General features: G+C 36.8%; 1 protein-coding gene across 8 annotated transcripts in view; it reads left to right on the plus strand.

The window, feature by feature from the left end:
- Positions 1–14,233, plus strand: part of Dmd (dystrophin) — a 2,621,826-nt gene that overhangs the window by 1,735,123 nt on the left and 872,470 nt on the right. For all 8 annotated transcript variants that reach the window (XM_029534042.1, XM_029534043.1, XM_029534037.1 and 5 more), the window contains exon 45: positions 10,762–10,937. In XM_029534042.1, coding sequence (XP_029389902.1) covers positions 10,762–10,937 — 176 coding nt within the window. The remainder of the gene's footprint in view (positions 1–10,761; positions 10,938–14,233) is intronic.

Consider the following 14,233-nt stretch of genomic DNA (forward strand, 5'->3'; position numbering starts at 1 on the left):
TTTATAGCACAATCCATTGCTGTTCTGTTTAGTAATTTATTCCCTGTGCCCATATCTTTGAGGCTTTTCCCCACTTTCTCCTCTATCAATTTCAGTGTCTCTGGTTTTATGTGGAGGTCTTTGATCCACTTAGATTTGGGCTTTGTACAAGGAGATAAAGTTGAATCTATGGCACGCTTAAAGTCTGGAGACATACTATTGTCAAGATATAAAATCAGTCCAACAAAAAGGGTAGAATGAAAATCATTCCTTTTCCCTGGGACATGGAGCTCAACACTTGGGGAGAGAACAGGTGAGAGAGCAGATTGCAGAGGCATATAGGGAGGATATGATCTTGAAATTAATAAGCAATCCCAATTCTTACTTTTCTCATTCTGAGCCTCCCTGGTCTTGAGTCTCACCTCCAATACTTCTCATTACTTACTTTCCACTTGGCCTTTCCTCAAAAGTGAATGAAACTTTAGCCATTTTTCAGTCTTCCTCACAATGCTGTGTAGCTTCTCATGAATGTATGTTACCAGAATGGGAAAACGTAGTCCAGGAACAAGCTGAGCTGTTGTTTGCTGTCCCTGGACCTACTCTGTACCTTGCATTGCTTCAGTACAAATCTCATTGTGGAAATGATTTTAACTAGCACAGAAGAAAGACAAAGCAGCAAGAGTTTGTGTAATATCACCCCAGAATTCACCTGCCTGTTTGACAACTATTTATTAGTTCATTGTCTTACATACTTACATTTCATCAATTAGTAGACTGAGTTGATAACTCATCTACCGCAAAATAGTCAAGATTGCAAGAATTGAAACCCAAGAATTAGATGCAGGATTACATGTTCCCACACTGAATGTTTGTTTATCTTGATTTGTTCCATCAACCTTTATCTTTGTGACCCAAATGATAATTTATTTCTCCTGTTTCCGATTTTCATTCCTCAGTTTAAAGTTTCACAATTTATTTTATTTCATACATAACTCATGCTAAATTTCATTGTGCATTTTCTCATAACTGTGGGGTTGAATTGGCAGTGGGGGGGGGGTTCATTGTTTTTCTGCCTTTGTCACACTTTATTTTCCATTCATTGTATTTTCATACAACTCTGGAGAATTTGTATGTAGACTATAGTAAAATTTATTTATTATGTTTCATAAAAGGTAGAGGTTTCTTTGTCTCATATTTTTCTACCTCTAAATATTTGGCACGTTATATATAGCAGAGGATGGCCTAGTCAGTCATCAATGGGAGGAGAGGCCCTTATTCCTGTGAAGGTTCTATGCCCCAGTATAGGGGAATGCCAGGGCCAGGAAGCAGGAGTGGGTGTGTTGGGGAGCAGGGGGGAGGGGGGAGGGGATAAGGGGTTGTCAGAAATCAGGAAAGGGGATAACATTTGAAATGTAAATAAATAAAATATCTAATAAGAAAATCCAAAAAAAATCAATTGGCACCTTACTCTTCTTGTATTTCTTTTTTTCCTCTCCTCAATTTAAGCAACCATAAAAGACTTAGACATGTAATAGTGTATTTTTATATAATTTTATATAATGTCCATTCCCTTCTAATTGATAAGAGAGCTAAGAGTGATACAGTTATCAGACAGACATAGCTCTTGCTCTTCCCTGCATCTATTATTAGTTGCCCCCACCTTTGTTTCATAGCATATCAGTTTTAAATACCTTCATTCAACTCTATTCCCAGTCCCTGAGATTCTGATCCTGGAGGATTGGCATGGAAATCCAGGCTTTTGTGTTTTGAAAGAGTTCCCTAGGGGAACCAGATATGTACTCCTAATTAAGAATGAATGCTCAAATCTTGGAATCAAACCACAAAAGCTTTTCTGACTATACTGAATTATCCAGTAGATTTACTTATGATTTTCATTTTGTCCAGTACTAGAACTAGATTTTAATTGCTAGAAAAGTATATAAGAATGCCTATGACAACAGTATATTAATATGATATCAAAGCTTAGAAGTTTCATGGGTAATGAATAATTCAGTACTTAAAATATTTATACACTATAGAATTAAAATTAATGCGTTTTACTGTGTGAATGAAGTTGATTGAGACTTTACATTTAATTTTGAAAATCAAGTGCTATCTTTTTCTGCTTCATAAGGTAAGCATGAAACAGCATATGCAATTTTTATTTCCTGTTTGATCCATTATTTTTCTCTCTTATGCTTTATCACTGAAAAATCTTCTTAAGTAGAACATATACTGTAAATATTTCTCCTGGCTACAAAATCATCTCATATAAATTCAGTACACTTAATGAGATCTTACTTTTAAAAGTTAAAAAAAAATAAAGAAAGCCTTTAATTTAGGATTACTTATAAATGAGATTTATAACTAACAAATTTAAGTAACCAGTTAATTTTTAGCTATACAATTCTATCTCTTACCTGCAATGTGGAAATAATAAAGTCCTTGTTGGTTCTAAAATTAAACTATAAAAGTCACCATAGGAGGTAAAGAGCTGAGACCAAGAGTACATAAGAATTCTGACATGGCTTTGTAATTGTAGCCAGCAATAAAAATCCCTTAATACAGAAGAGTCATGACATTTTGTCTACAACCTTACTATGTCAAGCAATGTCTCTGCATAAGCACTATTACCTGCTTCTTGGAGGTAGTGAGAAAGACAGAATGCTGCCCCTCTACAGACACAGTGAGTCAGAATCTGCAGTTTACCAAGATCTCTAGGAGATCCTTTTTTATTATTTTAAAGTCTATTTTGATAATTCCCTCATAAATAATTGTTATTTGGGTAATATATGTATTATCTATTATACAATATATTTCTGTCTCTTCATTCAACTCCTTTCGTGTCACCCCACAATGATTCTCATAGTTTACTGAATCCAGAGGGTTCTTGTGTGTTTACTGTGCACCCTAGACATTTTTAAAACTGTGAGTTAATAGTAGTGTTGAACATGACCTCTAAAAATCCCCTTCTAACTGCCTCTATACTTACTCTTTAGGTAAACACTCCCCCTTCAGAAGTCTAACACATTCATGCATGATTCTAGTTGCTTACAAACCTTGATGATTTTATTTAACATTACACAGTACTTTCTTGATTTTCTTGCCTAGCCCAGTGACAAATCTCCAGTTTAACATCAGTAAGTTACTTCCTAGATAACTAAGATGAGCTCTGTTGCCTGAATCAACATTAGTCCTTCCTTGCTTCAAAATAGGTCAGTAGCACAAAAGGCTTTGTACTTGTGGAATTAACCTGCTCAGAGGAAAAGGAGAGTGGGTGACCTAGAAGAGGTCAGGAAGCAGGAAGTAAAATGAATAAAATTAATTAATTAATTAAAAAGAATGATATAGCAGAGGTGATTTGGGACCCATAAACTGTGAGGAGTTAGGACACAGAGCTCAAAACTGAACACAGAATGGATTTTACAGTTGTTAAGAAATATTTATTCAGATTTTATTTTAAAAAGTGATTTTTTGCAGAGTAGAAAGATATTCTCTGTCTCTGTCTATCTTTCTCTCACTTACTTACCCTCTTTCTCACCCTTTCTCTTTCTTCCTTTCATTTATATTTATTTGTAGTCAAAGTCTCATGTGGCTCAGGGTGCCTTGAAATTGCTATGTAGTTAAGGAAAATTTTATTTTTATTTATTATTATTGTTTTCTTTTTAAAATTATTTATCTTTTACAATCCATAATCCATCCCCCCATCCACCCTCTGACTCCTCCACATCCTACATCTCCTCCCCACCCCTTCTCTCCACGTGGATGCCCCTACCTCTCACCCACCTGACCTCTAAACTTCCTGGGGCCTCCAGTCTCTTGAGGGTTAGGTGCATCATCTGTGAATGAACACAGACCTGGAAGTCCTCTACTGTATGTGTGTCGGGGGTCTCATATCAGCTGGTATATTCTGTCTGTTTGGTGGTCCACTATTTGAAAGATCTCAGGGGTCCAGATTTATTGAGACTAAGGGTCCTCCTATAGGACCGACCTTCTCAATTCTTTCAGCCTTCCCTAATTCAATAACAGAGGTCACCTGCTTCTGTCCATTGGTTGGGTGCAAATATCTGCATCTGACTCTTTCAGCTGCTTGTTGGGTCTTTCAGAGGGTAGTCATGATAGGTCCCTTTTTGTGAGTGCTCCATAGCCTCAGTAATAGTATCAGGCCTTGGGACCTCCCTTTGATCTGGATTCCACATTGGGCCTGTTGCTGGACCGTCTTTTCATCAGGCCATCCCTCACTTGGTACCCTGTCTTCTTGCTGGAGATGGGGTCTGTATGTTCCCTCTCCCTACTGTGGGGCATTTCATCTAAGGTCCCGCCTTTGATAGCTGAGTCTCTTACCTCCCAGATCTCTGGTGCATTTTGGAGGCTTTCTCCCAACCTCCTATTTCCTGAGGTTGCCTGTTTCCATTCTTTCTGCGGGCCCTCAGGGCTTCAGTCCTTTTCCCTCACCCAGTACCATATCAGGTCCCCCCTGCCGATCTGTCCACTTTCCATCCCAGGTCCTTCCCTCCCTCCACACTTCTTCTCTCTCCCACGTGGGACTGAGGCATCCTCACTTGGACACATAAGGTTGTTGAGCTTTTTGAGTTCTGTGGACTGTATCTTGGGTATTCTGTACTGTTTTTGCATGGAGTGTGTGTGGGGAGGTGGAAAAATACACTTAGTGAGTACATACCATGCATATCCTTTTGGGTCTGAGTTACCTCACTCAGGATGATATTTTCTAGTGCCATTCATTTACCTTCAAAACTCAGGATGTCCTCATCCTTAATACCTGAGTAGTACTCCATTGTGTAAATGAACTACATTTTCTGTATTCATTCTTCTGTCCTGGGACATCTACGTTGTTTCCAGCTTCTAGCTATCACAAATAAGGCCTCTATAAACATATTGGAACACATGCCCCTTTGGCATGGTGGGGCATCTTTTGGGTATATTCCGAAGAATGGTATAGCTGGGTCTTCAGGTAGATCTATTTCCAATTTTCTGAGGAACCTCTAGATTGATTTCCAGAGTGGTTTGTTGTGCTAGTTTGTAATCTGGCTAGCATTGGAAGAGTTTTCCTCTTTCTTCACATCCTCTCCAACATCTGTTGTCATCTGAGGTTTTCATCTTAGCCTTTCTGATTGGTGTAAGGTGGAATCTCAGAGTCGTTTAATTTGCATTTCTCTGATCACTAAGGACTTTGAACATTTTGTTAGGTGCTTCTCAGCCATTAGAGATTTCTCAGTTGTGAATTCTTGGTTTAGTTCTATACACTAATTTTTGATTGGATTGTTTGGTTTTTTTTGGTGATCAACTTCTTGAGTTCTTTATTTATTTTTTATATTAACCCTCTCTCAAATGTGGGCTTAGTAAAGAGTTTTTCCCAATCTGTTGGATGTCAATTTGTCTTATTGACTATGTCCTTTGCTTTACAGAAGCTTTACATTTTCATGAGGTCCCATTTATTAATTCTTGATCTTAGACCATGAGCCATTGGAGTTCTGTTTAAGAAATTTCCCCGGTGCCAACAAGTTCAAGGAACTTTCCCACTTTCTCTTCTATTAAATTCCTGTGTATCTGGTTATATGATGAGGTCCTTGATCCACTTGGACTTGAGCTTAGTACAAGGCGACAAATATGGCTCTATTTTCATTTTTGTATAAACAGACAGCCAGTTAGACCAGCACCATTTATTGAAGATGCTTTTTTTCCATTGTATAATTTTGGCATCTTTGTCAAAGATCAAGTGACTTGAGTGTGTAGTTTTATTTTTGTGTCTTCAATTCTATTCCATTGATCAATGTGTCTGTACCAATACCATGCCGTTTTTTGTTTTGTTTTTTTTTGTCAGGGATGGTGATTCCCCCAGCCATTCTTTTTTTTTCTTTTTTTTCCAATTTTTATTAGGTATTTTCTTCATTTACATTTTAAATGTTATCCCCAAAGTCCCCTATACCCTCCCCCCCTGCTCCCCTACCCACCCACTCCCCCTTCTTGGCCATGGTGTACCCCTGTACTGGGGCATATAAAGTTTGCAAGACCAAGGGGCCTCTATTCCCAATGATGGCTAACTAGACCATCTTCTCCAGCCATTCTTTTATTGTTAAGAATTGTTTTCGCTATTTTGGGTTTTTACTTTTCCAGATGAATTTGAGAATTGCTTTTCCATGTCTTTGAAGAATTGTGTTGGGATTTTGATGAGTATTGCATTGACTATATAGATTTCCTTTGGTAGAATGACCATTTTTACTATGTTAATTATTCCAACCCATGAGCATGGGGGAATCTTTCCATTTTCCGAGATCTTCCTTGATTTCTTCCTTCAGAGAATTGAAGTTACTGTCATACAGGTCTTTCACTTGTTTGGTTAGAGTTACCCCATGATATTTTATATTATTTGTGGCTATTGTGAAGGGAGTTGTTTCCCTAATTTATTTCTAAGACTGTTTATCCTTTCTATAAAGGAAGGCTACTATTTATTTCAGTTAATTTTATATCTGGCCACTTTGTTGAAGTTGTTTATGAGCTGGAGAAGTTCTCTGGTAGAAATTTTGGAGTCACTTATGTATCATATCATCTGCAAATAGTGATGCATTTATTCTTCTTTACCAATTTGTATCCCCTTGATCTCTTTTTCTTATTGTTCTAGCTAACACTTCGAGTACTATATTAAATAGACATGGGGAAAATGGGCATCCTTGTCTTGTCCCCATGTTAAGTGGGATTGCTTCAAGTATGTCTCCATTTAATTTGATATTGGCTGTTTGTTTGCAGTAAATTGCTTTCATTATGTTTAAGTATGGGCCTTGAATTCCTGATCTCTCCAAACCTTTTAACATGAAGGGGTATAGTATTTTGTCAAATACCTTTTCTGCATCTAAGCAGATGATCATGTGATAATTTTCTTTGAGTTTGTTTATAAAGTGGATTATGTTAATGGATTTTCATAAATTAAATCAACCTTGTATCTCTTGGATGAGGCCTACTTGATTGTCATGAATGATGGTTTTAATGTGTTTTTGGATTCGGTTTGCAAGATGTTTTTGAGCATTTTTGCATTGATATTAATAAGCAATATTGGTTTGAAGTTGTCTTTTTTGGTTGGGCCCTTGTGTGGTTTAGGTATCAGAGTAATTGTGGCTTCATAGAATGAGTTAATTAGTAGTCCTTCTGTTTCTATTTTATGGAATATTTTGAGGAAAATTGGTATCCGCTCTTCTTTGAAGGTCTGGTAGAATTCTGCACTAAATACATCTGGCCCTGGACTTTTTTTGGGGGGTGGGTGGGTGGAGGTTTTTAATGACTTCTATTTCCTTGTGTCATATGAGCCTGTTTAGATAGTTTACCTGCTCTTGATTTAACTTTGGTATGTGGCATCTGTCTAGAAAACTATCCAATTCAGCTAGATTTTCCAGTTTTGTTGAGTATAGACTTACAGTAGGATCTGATGATTTTTTTGAATTTACTCCATTTGTGTTGTTATGTCTCCCTTTTCTTTTCTGATTTTATTAATTTGGATACTGCCTCTTGGCCCTTTGGTTAGGTTAGCTAGTGGTTTATCTATATTGTTGATTCTCTCAAAGAACTAGCTTTTGGTTTTGCTCATTCTTTGTATTGTTTTCTTTGTTTCTATTTGGTTGTTTTCAGCCTTGAGTTTGTCTATTTCCTGACTTCTACTCCTCTTGGGTGACTTTGCTTCTTTATGTTCTGGAGCTCTCAGGTGTGCTGTTAAGTTCTTATTGTAAAATCTCTCCAGTTTCATTACCAGGGCACTTAGTACTATGAAATCTCCTCTTAGCACTGCTTTCATTGTGTCCCATAAGTTTGGGTATGATGTGTCAACATTTTCATTAAATTCCAGGAAGTCTTTGATTTCTTTCTTTATTTCTTCCCTGATCAAGTTGTCATTGAGTAGAGGATTATTCAATTTCCACATGTATGTGAGCTTTCTGTAGATTTTGTAGTTATTGAAGACCAGCCTTAGGCCACAGTGACCTGATAGGATGCATGGTACTATTTCAGTCTTCTTGTATCTGTTGAGGGTTGTTTTGTGACAAATTGTATATTTGATTTTGGAGAAGGTACCATGAGGTGCTGAGAAGAAGGTGTATTCTTTTGTTTTTGGGTGAAATGTTCTGTATCTATTAAATCCATTTGGTTCAAAACCTCTCTTAGTTTCACTGTGTCTCTGTTTAGTTTCTGTTTCCAGGATCTGTCCATTGGTGAGAGTGAGGTGTTGAAACCTCCCACTATTATTGTGTAGGGTTCAATGTGTGTTTTGAGTTTTAGTAAAGTTTCTTTATGAATTTGGATGCTCTTGCATTTGGGGCATAGATGTTCAGAGTTGAGACTTGCTCTTGGTCAGTTTTCCCCTTGATGACTTTGAAGTGTCTTTCTTCATCATACTTGATACATTTTGCTTGAAAATCTATTTTATTGGATATTAGGATGGCAACTCCTGCTTGTTTCCTGGGACCATTTGCTTGGAAGACCTTTTTCCATCCTTTTACTCTGAGATAGTGCCTGTATTTTTTTTATTGAGGTGTGTTTCTTGTATGCAGCAAAATGTTGGATCTTATTTGCAAATCCAGTCTGTTAGCTTATGTATCTTTATAGGTTAGTTGAGTCCATTAATATTGATAGATGTTAAAGAGAGATGACTGTTGGTTCCTGATATGTTTGTTTTTGTAGGTGGCTTTGTGTGTTGTGGCTCTGCTTTTCACATTGCTGTGAGATGCTTAATATCTTGTCTTTTCTTTGATGCAGGTATCTTCCTTGTGTTGGAGTTTTCCTTCCAAGATAATCTGTAGGGCTGGGTTGGTAGATAGATACTGTTTGAATTTGATTTTGTCCTGGAATATTTTAGTTTCTTCATCTATGTTGAATGAGAGATTTGCTGGATATAGTAGCCTAGGCTGGCCGTTGTGTTCTCTTAGAATCTGCATGACCTCTGACCAGAATCTTCAGGCTTTCTTAGTCTCTGTTGAGAAGTCTGGTGTAATTCTGATAGGTCAACCTTTGTATGTAACATTGGCCTTTTTCCCCTGCAGCTTTGAATATTCTTTAAGGATATTTACTCTTTTTTTTTTAAATTATTTTCTTTATTTACATTTCAAATGCTATCCCGAAATTTCGCTATACCCCACCCCTGCCCCTGCTCCCCTACCTACCCACTCCTGCTTGTGGACGTTGTACATCGTGGTGCGGAGCCTAGTGCGCACCACGATGTACAACGTCCACAAGCAGACCATCTTCTGCTACATATGCAGCTAGAGAATCGAGCTCAGGGGTAATGGTTAGTTCATATTGTTGTTGCACCTACAGGGTTGCAGCCCCCTTCAACTCCTTGGGTACTTTCTCTAGCTCCTCCATTGGGGACCCTGTGTTCCATCCAATAGCTGACTGTGAGCATCCACTTCTGTGTTTGCCAGGCACTGGCATAGCCTCACAAGTGGCCGCTATATTAGGGTCCCTTCAGCAGAATCTTGCTGGCATGTGCATTAGTATCTGGGTTTGGTGGCTGATGGTGGGATGGATTCCCAGATGGGGTAATCTCTGGATAGTCCATCCTTTCATCTTAGCTCTACATTTTGTCTCTGTACCTATATCCTTTCATGGGTATGTTGTTCATTATTCTCATTAGGAATGAAGTATCTACAGGATGGTCATCCTTCTTGGTTTTCCTGTGTTTTGCAAAATGTATCTTGGGTATTCTGATATACTCTTCCACCATGTGTAGGCACATTCATTTGGTTTGTGTATGTAAATTCATGCATGCAGAAAACCTGCATATAAAATAAAAATAGATAAAATTTTAAGAGTTATAATAATAAAATAATTTGGTACAGATGGAGAATTAAGTTAAATAGAGCTAACTTTTAAAATCAAATTTTACTTTATTGATTTGGCAATGTGTTATTTTCCTTAAAAATTCTATATTATCTTTTAAAATAGGTTTACATAGAAGGAATGTCATTTGTATTTTTAATGTAAAAGTCATTCTCATTCTGTGCATAGTTGGTTGTAATCATTTCTTTCTTTTTTTTAATGGAACAGACTTCTGATACTTTACTCTTAAATTTTCATTTACGATAAATTGTAGAAGATATGTAAGCTTGTCACCACTGACGACTCATAAAACTGTTCTGGTAGCTATAGATTATTTTCAGATTTATTACTGTACATTAGAGGTTTCTTGATGGGTTGCCCTGAATGCAATTAATTTTCAGTTTTATGTGGCTTTATAATGCGAAATAGATTGCTGCAAACAGAATTTGAAATAAATGTCTGTAATATCATAATTACTTTTATTTTAAAAGCTCTAGGAGGTTTTAAAAAATACTATAGCTAAAGTATGAGTGTTCTTTTTCACCTTTGTATTGCCAACCAACTAATATATCCAAATACTTGGTTCATGTTTAAATTTTACAACACTTCATAGACTATTAAACATAGAACATCCTTGTGGGGACAAGAAATCGAATTTGCTCTTGAGGTTTCCAACTAATTGATTTGTAGGACATGATAACATCCTCTAGCTGACAAGCTTACAAAACAACCCCCACTCACTGATCTGAAGGGAGAGGGTGTTTTTTTACTAACATAAAAGGTGTCTTTCTGTCTTGTGTCCATTGGATGTGTACATGTCAGGTTCATTGAGCAAATTTCACTATGAGCTTTTCTATTTCTGTCTTTTTCAGTGTAACTGCACATAAGAGCATGTTCTTTAAACCTTCCCTCAGATTAAAGGAGACGGGTTTCAGTTTTGTTTTGTCTTCTGATGGCTTACAGGAACTCCAGGATGGCATTGGGCAGCGTCAAGCTGTTGTCCGAACACTGAATGTGACTGGGGAAGAAATAATTCAACAGTCTTCAAAAACAGATATCAATATTCTACAAGAAAAACTAGGAAGCTTGAGTCTGCGGTGGCAGGACATCTGCAAAGAGCTGGCAGAAAGGATAAAGAGGTAGGGTGACAGAGACTTTTAGCAGAGCTACGCTATCCTTTAAAATAGATTTTGTTCATGAAAGATTTTAATATGGGTGAAAGGTGCTATTGTTAAGAAGTGCATCAAATATCAGTAGCAACAATGACAATTTTTGCCTTTTTCTTAGGCACTGCAATATATTCATACTTGTTGCTCTCTAGAACCTTTTAGTTGTTTTATACTTCTAAGTTTGTGCTAAAAATCATGAGGGATTGCCTAAATTTGGCTCTCTTCAGAATATTATAGCTTTAGCCAGCTGAATCTCAGGAATTTTCCCCCAAAAGTAAAAGAATAGGAAAGGCAATCATAAATGACTATTTTGTAGCAAAGGTAGGTGCTTGGTATGATTTTCACAGCACTGCTTTGTATTTTTGCTGTAAAAACAGGATTGTATTGTTATCTTTTATTTCAAGTACATTTGTTACTACATTCTTGAAAAGGTACTTAGGTCAAAAAAAAATGTTCAAATTTAAAAGAAAGAAGAAAACCAAAATAGAAAATGGTTACTTCTGTATTCAATCACCATTTACCTTTCTTTTGGAGTGTATTGAATATATTTGAAGCCAAATGCATGCTATGGTAATTGGAAAGCACAGAAAATATATACATGAGATTTGGAATTAGGCTAATAATAATGGTATGAAATATTACAATATATATTATGAACATCTTATAATGGTGACTACATTGATTTGGAAGATTATTTTAAATATTTTGGCTCTTGTTTTATAAATACCTGAGTATAGGGACTGAACAAAATATATTCTATTTTTTTCTAATAATGTTTGTTAAACTGAGTGTTTACAGTCTTGTATGCTTTGGCTTCTAAATGGAAGTTATAATTTATAAATAAAGATGGGGGAAATTTATCCGCCCACCAATAAAGCTCTGAAATTTTACATTCATCTAATTTTTTAGAAAGTGCTATGTGCTGACTCTGTTGTAAAATATTATCCAAATTGTAGGTTAATTACAGTTGGGATTTGGCTATAATTGGTTAGAAAATGTTCTCTTGTTCCACGAGTTTAACCTATATCAAATGCTGTAATTTGTGCTTTAAAAAGTCAAGATCAGCTCCCTTAAGATTTTAAACCTCAAGGTTTTAGAGTTCTCTGTTTCATTTTATACGTTCAAAATAAATGTTCATGTGTAGCTTTCCAATTGCATCAGTTTTGTGGCACAGTTCCTCGGGTTATTTTCCACTTAAGTTTTATGAAATGTAAATACGTTTTATGGTACAGGTGACAGGTTCTCCCACCCATTCACTGCTATTTCAAAATATATAGTAGCAAATGTACAAATGAAGTCATTTCAAAAGAACATGTTACCATAAGTAATGGAAAAGGAATGTAATCACAAAACAATTGTTATTAGCAAATTTTCAGTATGAGACTGATGGAGTTCAAGAGGAAACAGAAGTTACTTATACCACAGGTGCAAACAAAGATGCCAGTGCTATGTAAAAATAGCATTTGTATTTGTTATGCTCATTAAATTAGAAATACTGAGCATTCCATAATCCAGGATGCCCATAAAGGAAGTAATTTTAAACATAAATATAAAAAAAATATTTGAAGCTTTACTGCTATATAATTTTGTGTTTCTCTTTGATAGTACAACAAACCCTAAATGATTATAGAAAAATTCTCTGAAGGGTTTAAGTGGTGGTGAATATCTATTAAATGTATAAATTCTATAAAATATTTTATGATACAGTTTCTCACAGAAAGTTCCCAGCTTCTTCTATAATATAGGAGAGGACCCTGGGCCTATATATAGTTTTGAGGAGGGTAGCTATGATTATAATTATGTCATAGACTCAAAAATAACATTTATAAATGATGAGATGCAATTTAAAATGTGTTTTATTTGAGGGGAAGTTATAGGACAAAGCAAAGCAAGACTGTGTATGAAGGATTTTTTCCAATTTTTATTAGGTATTTACTTCATTTACATTTTAAATGAAATCCCGAAAGTCCCCTATACCCCCCCCCCCGCTCCCCTACCCACCCACTCCCCATTCTTGGCCCTGGTGTTCCCCTGTACTGGGCCTTACAAAGTTTGCAAGACCAAGAGGTCTCTCTTCCCAATGATGGCTGACTAGGCCATCTTCTGCTACATATGCAGCTAGAGACAGGAGCTCAGGGTGTACTGGTTAGTTCATATTGTTGCTCCACCTACAGTGTTGCAGACCCCTTCAGCTCCTTGGGTACTTTCTCTAGCTCCCCTATTGGGGGCCCTGTGTTCCAACCAATAGGTGACTGTGAGCATCCACTTCTGTGTTTGCCAGGCACTGGCATAGCCTCACAAGAGACAGCTATATCAGGGTCCTTTCAGCAAAATCCTGCTGGTGTATGCAAGAGTGTCTGCGTTTGGTGGCTGATTATGGGATGGACTCCAGGGTGGGGCAGTTTTTGAATGGTCCATCCTTTTGTCTCAGCTCCAAACTTTGTCTCTGTAACCCCTTCCATGGGACTTTTATTCCCAATTCGAAGAAGGGGCGAAGTGTCCACATTTTGGTATTCCTTCTTCTTGAATTTCATGTGGTTTTCAGATTGTATCTTGGGTATTCTAGGTTTCAGGGCTAATATCCACTTATCAGTGAGTGCATATTATGGGAATTCTTTTGTGATTGGTTTACCTCACTCAGGATGATATTCTCCAGATCCATCCATTTGCCGAGGAATTTCATAAATTCATTGGTTTTAATAACTGAGTACTACTCCATTGTGAAAATTTACCACATTTTCTGTATCTCTTCCTCTGTTGAGGGACACAGCTGTTCTTTCCAGCTTATAGCTATTATAAATAAGGCTGCTATGAATATAGTGGAGCATGTATTCTTATTACCAGTTGGAACATCTTCTGGATATATGCCCAGGAAAGGAATTGCTGGATCCTCCAGTAGAACTATGTCCAATTTTCTGAGGAACCTCCAGACTGATTTCTAGAGTGGTTTTACAAGCTTGCCATCCCACCAAAAATAGAGGAGTGTTTCTCTTTCTCCACATCCTTACCAGCATCTGCTGTCACCTGAATTTTTTTTATCTTAGCCATTATGACTGGTGTGAAGTAGAATCTCAAGGTTGTTTTGATTTGCATTTCCCTGATGATTAAGGATGTTAAAGTTTTTTGAGGTGTTTCTCGGCCATTTGATATTCCTCAGTTGAGAATTCTTTGTTTAGTTCTGTGCCCAATTTTTTATTGGGTTATTTGGTTTTCTGGAGTCCATCTTCTTGAATTCTTTATATATAATGGATATTAGTCCCCTATCT

The sequence above is a fragment of the Mus pahari genome, chromosome X (assembly GCF_900095145.1).
Source record: "Mus pahari chromosome X, PAHARI_EIJ_v1.1, whole genome shotgun sequence".
Classification (NCBI taxonomy): domain Eukaryota; kingdom Metazoa; phylum Chordata; class Mammalia; order Rodentia; family Muridae; genus Mus; species Mus pahari.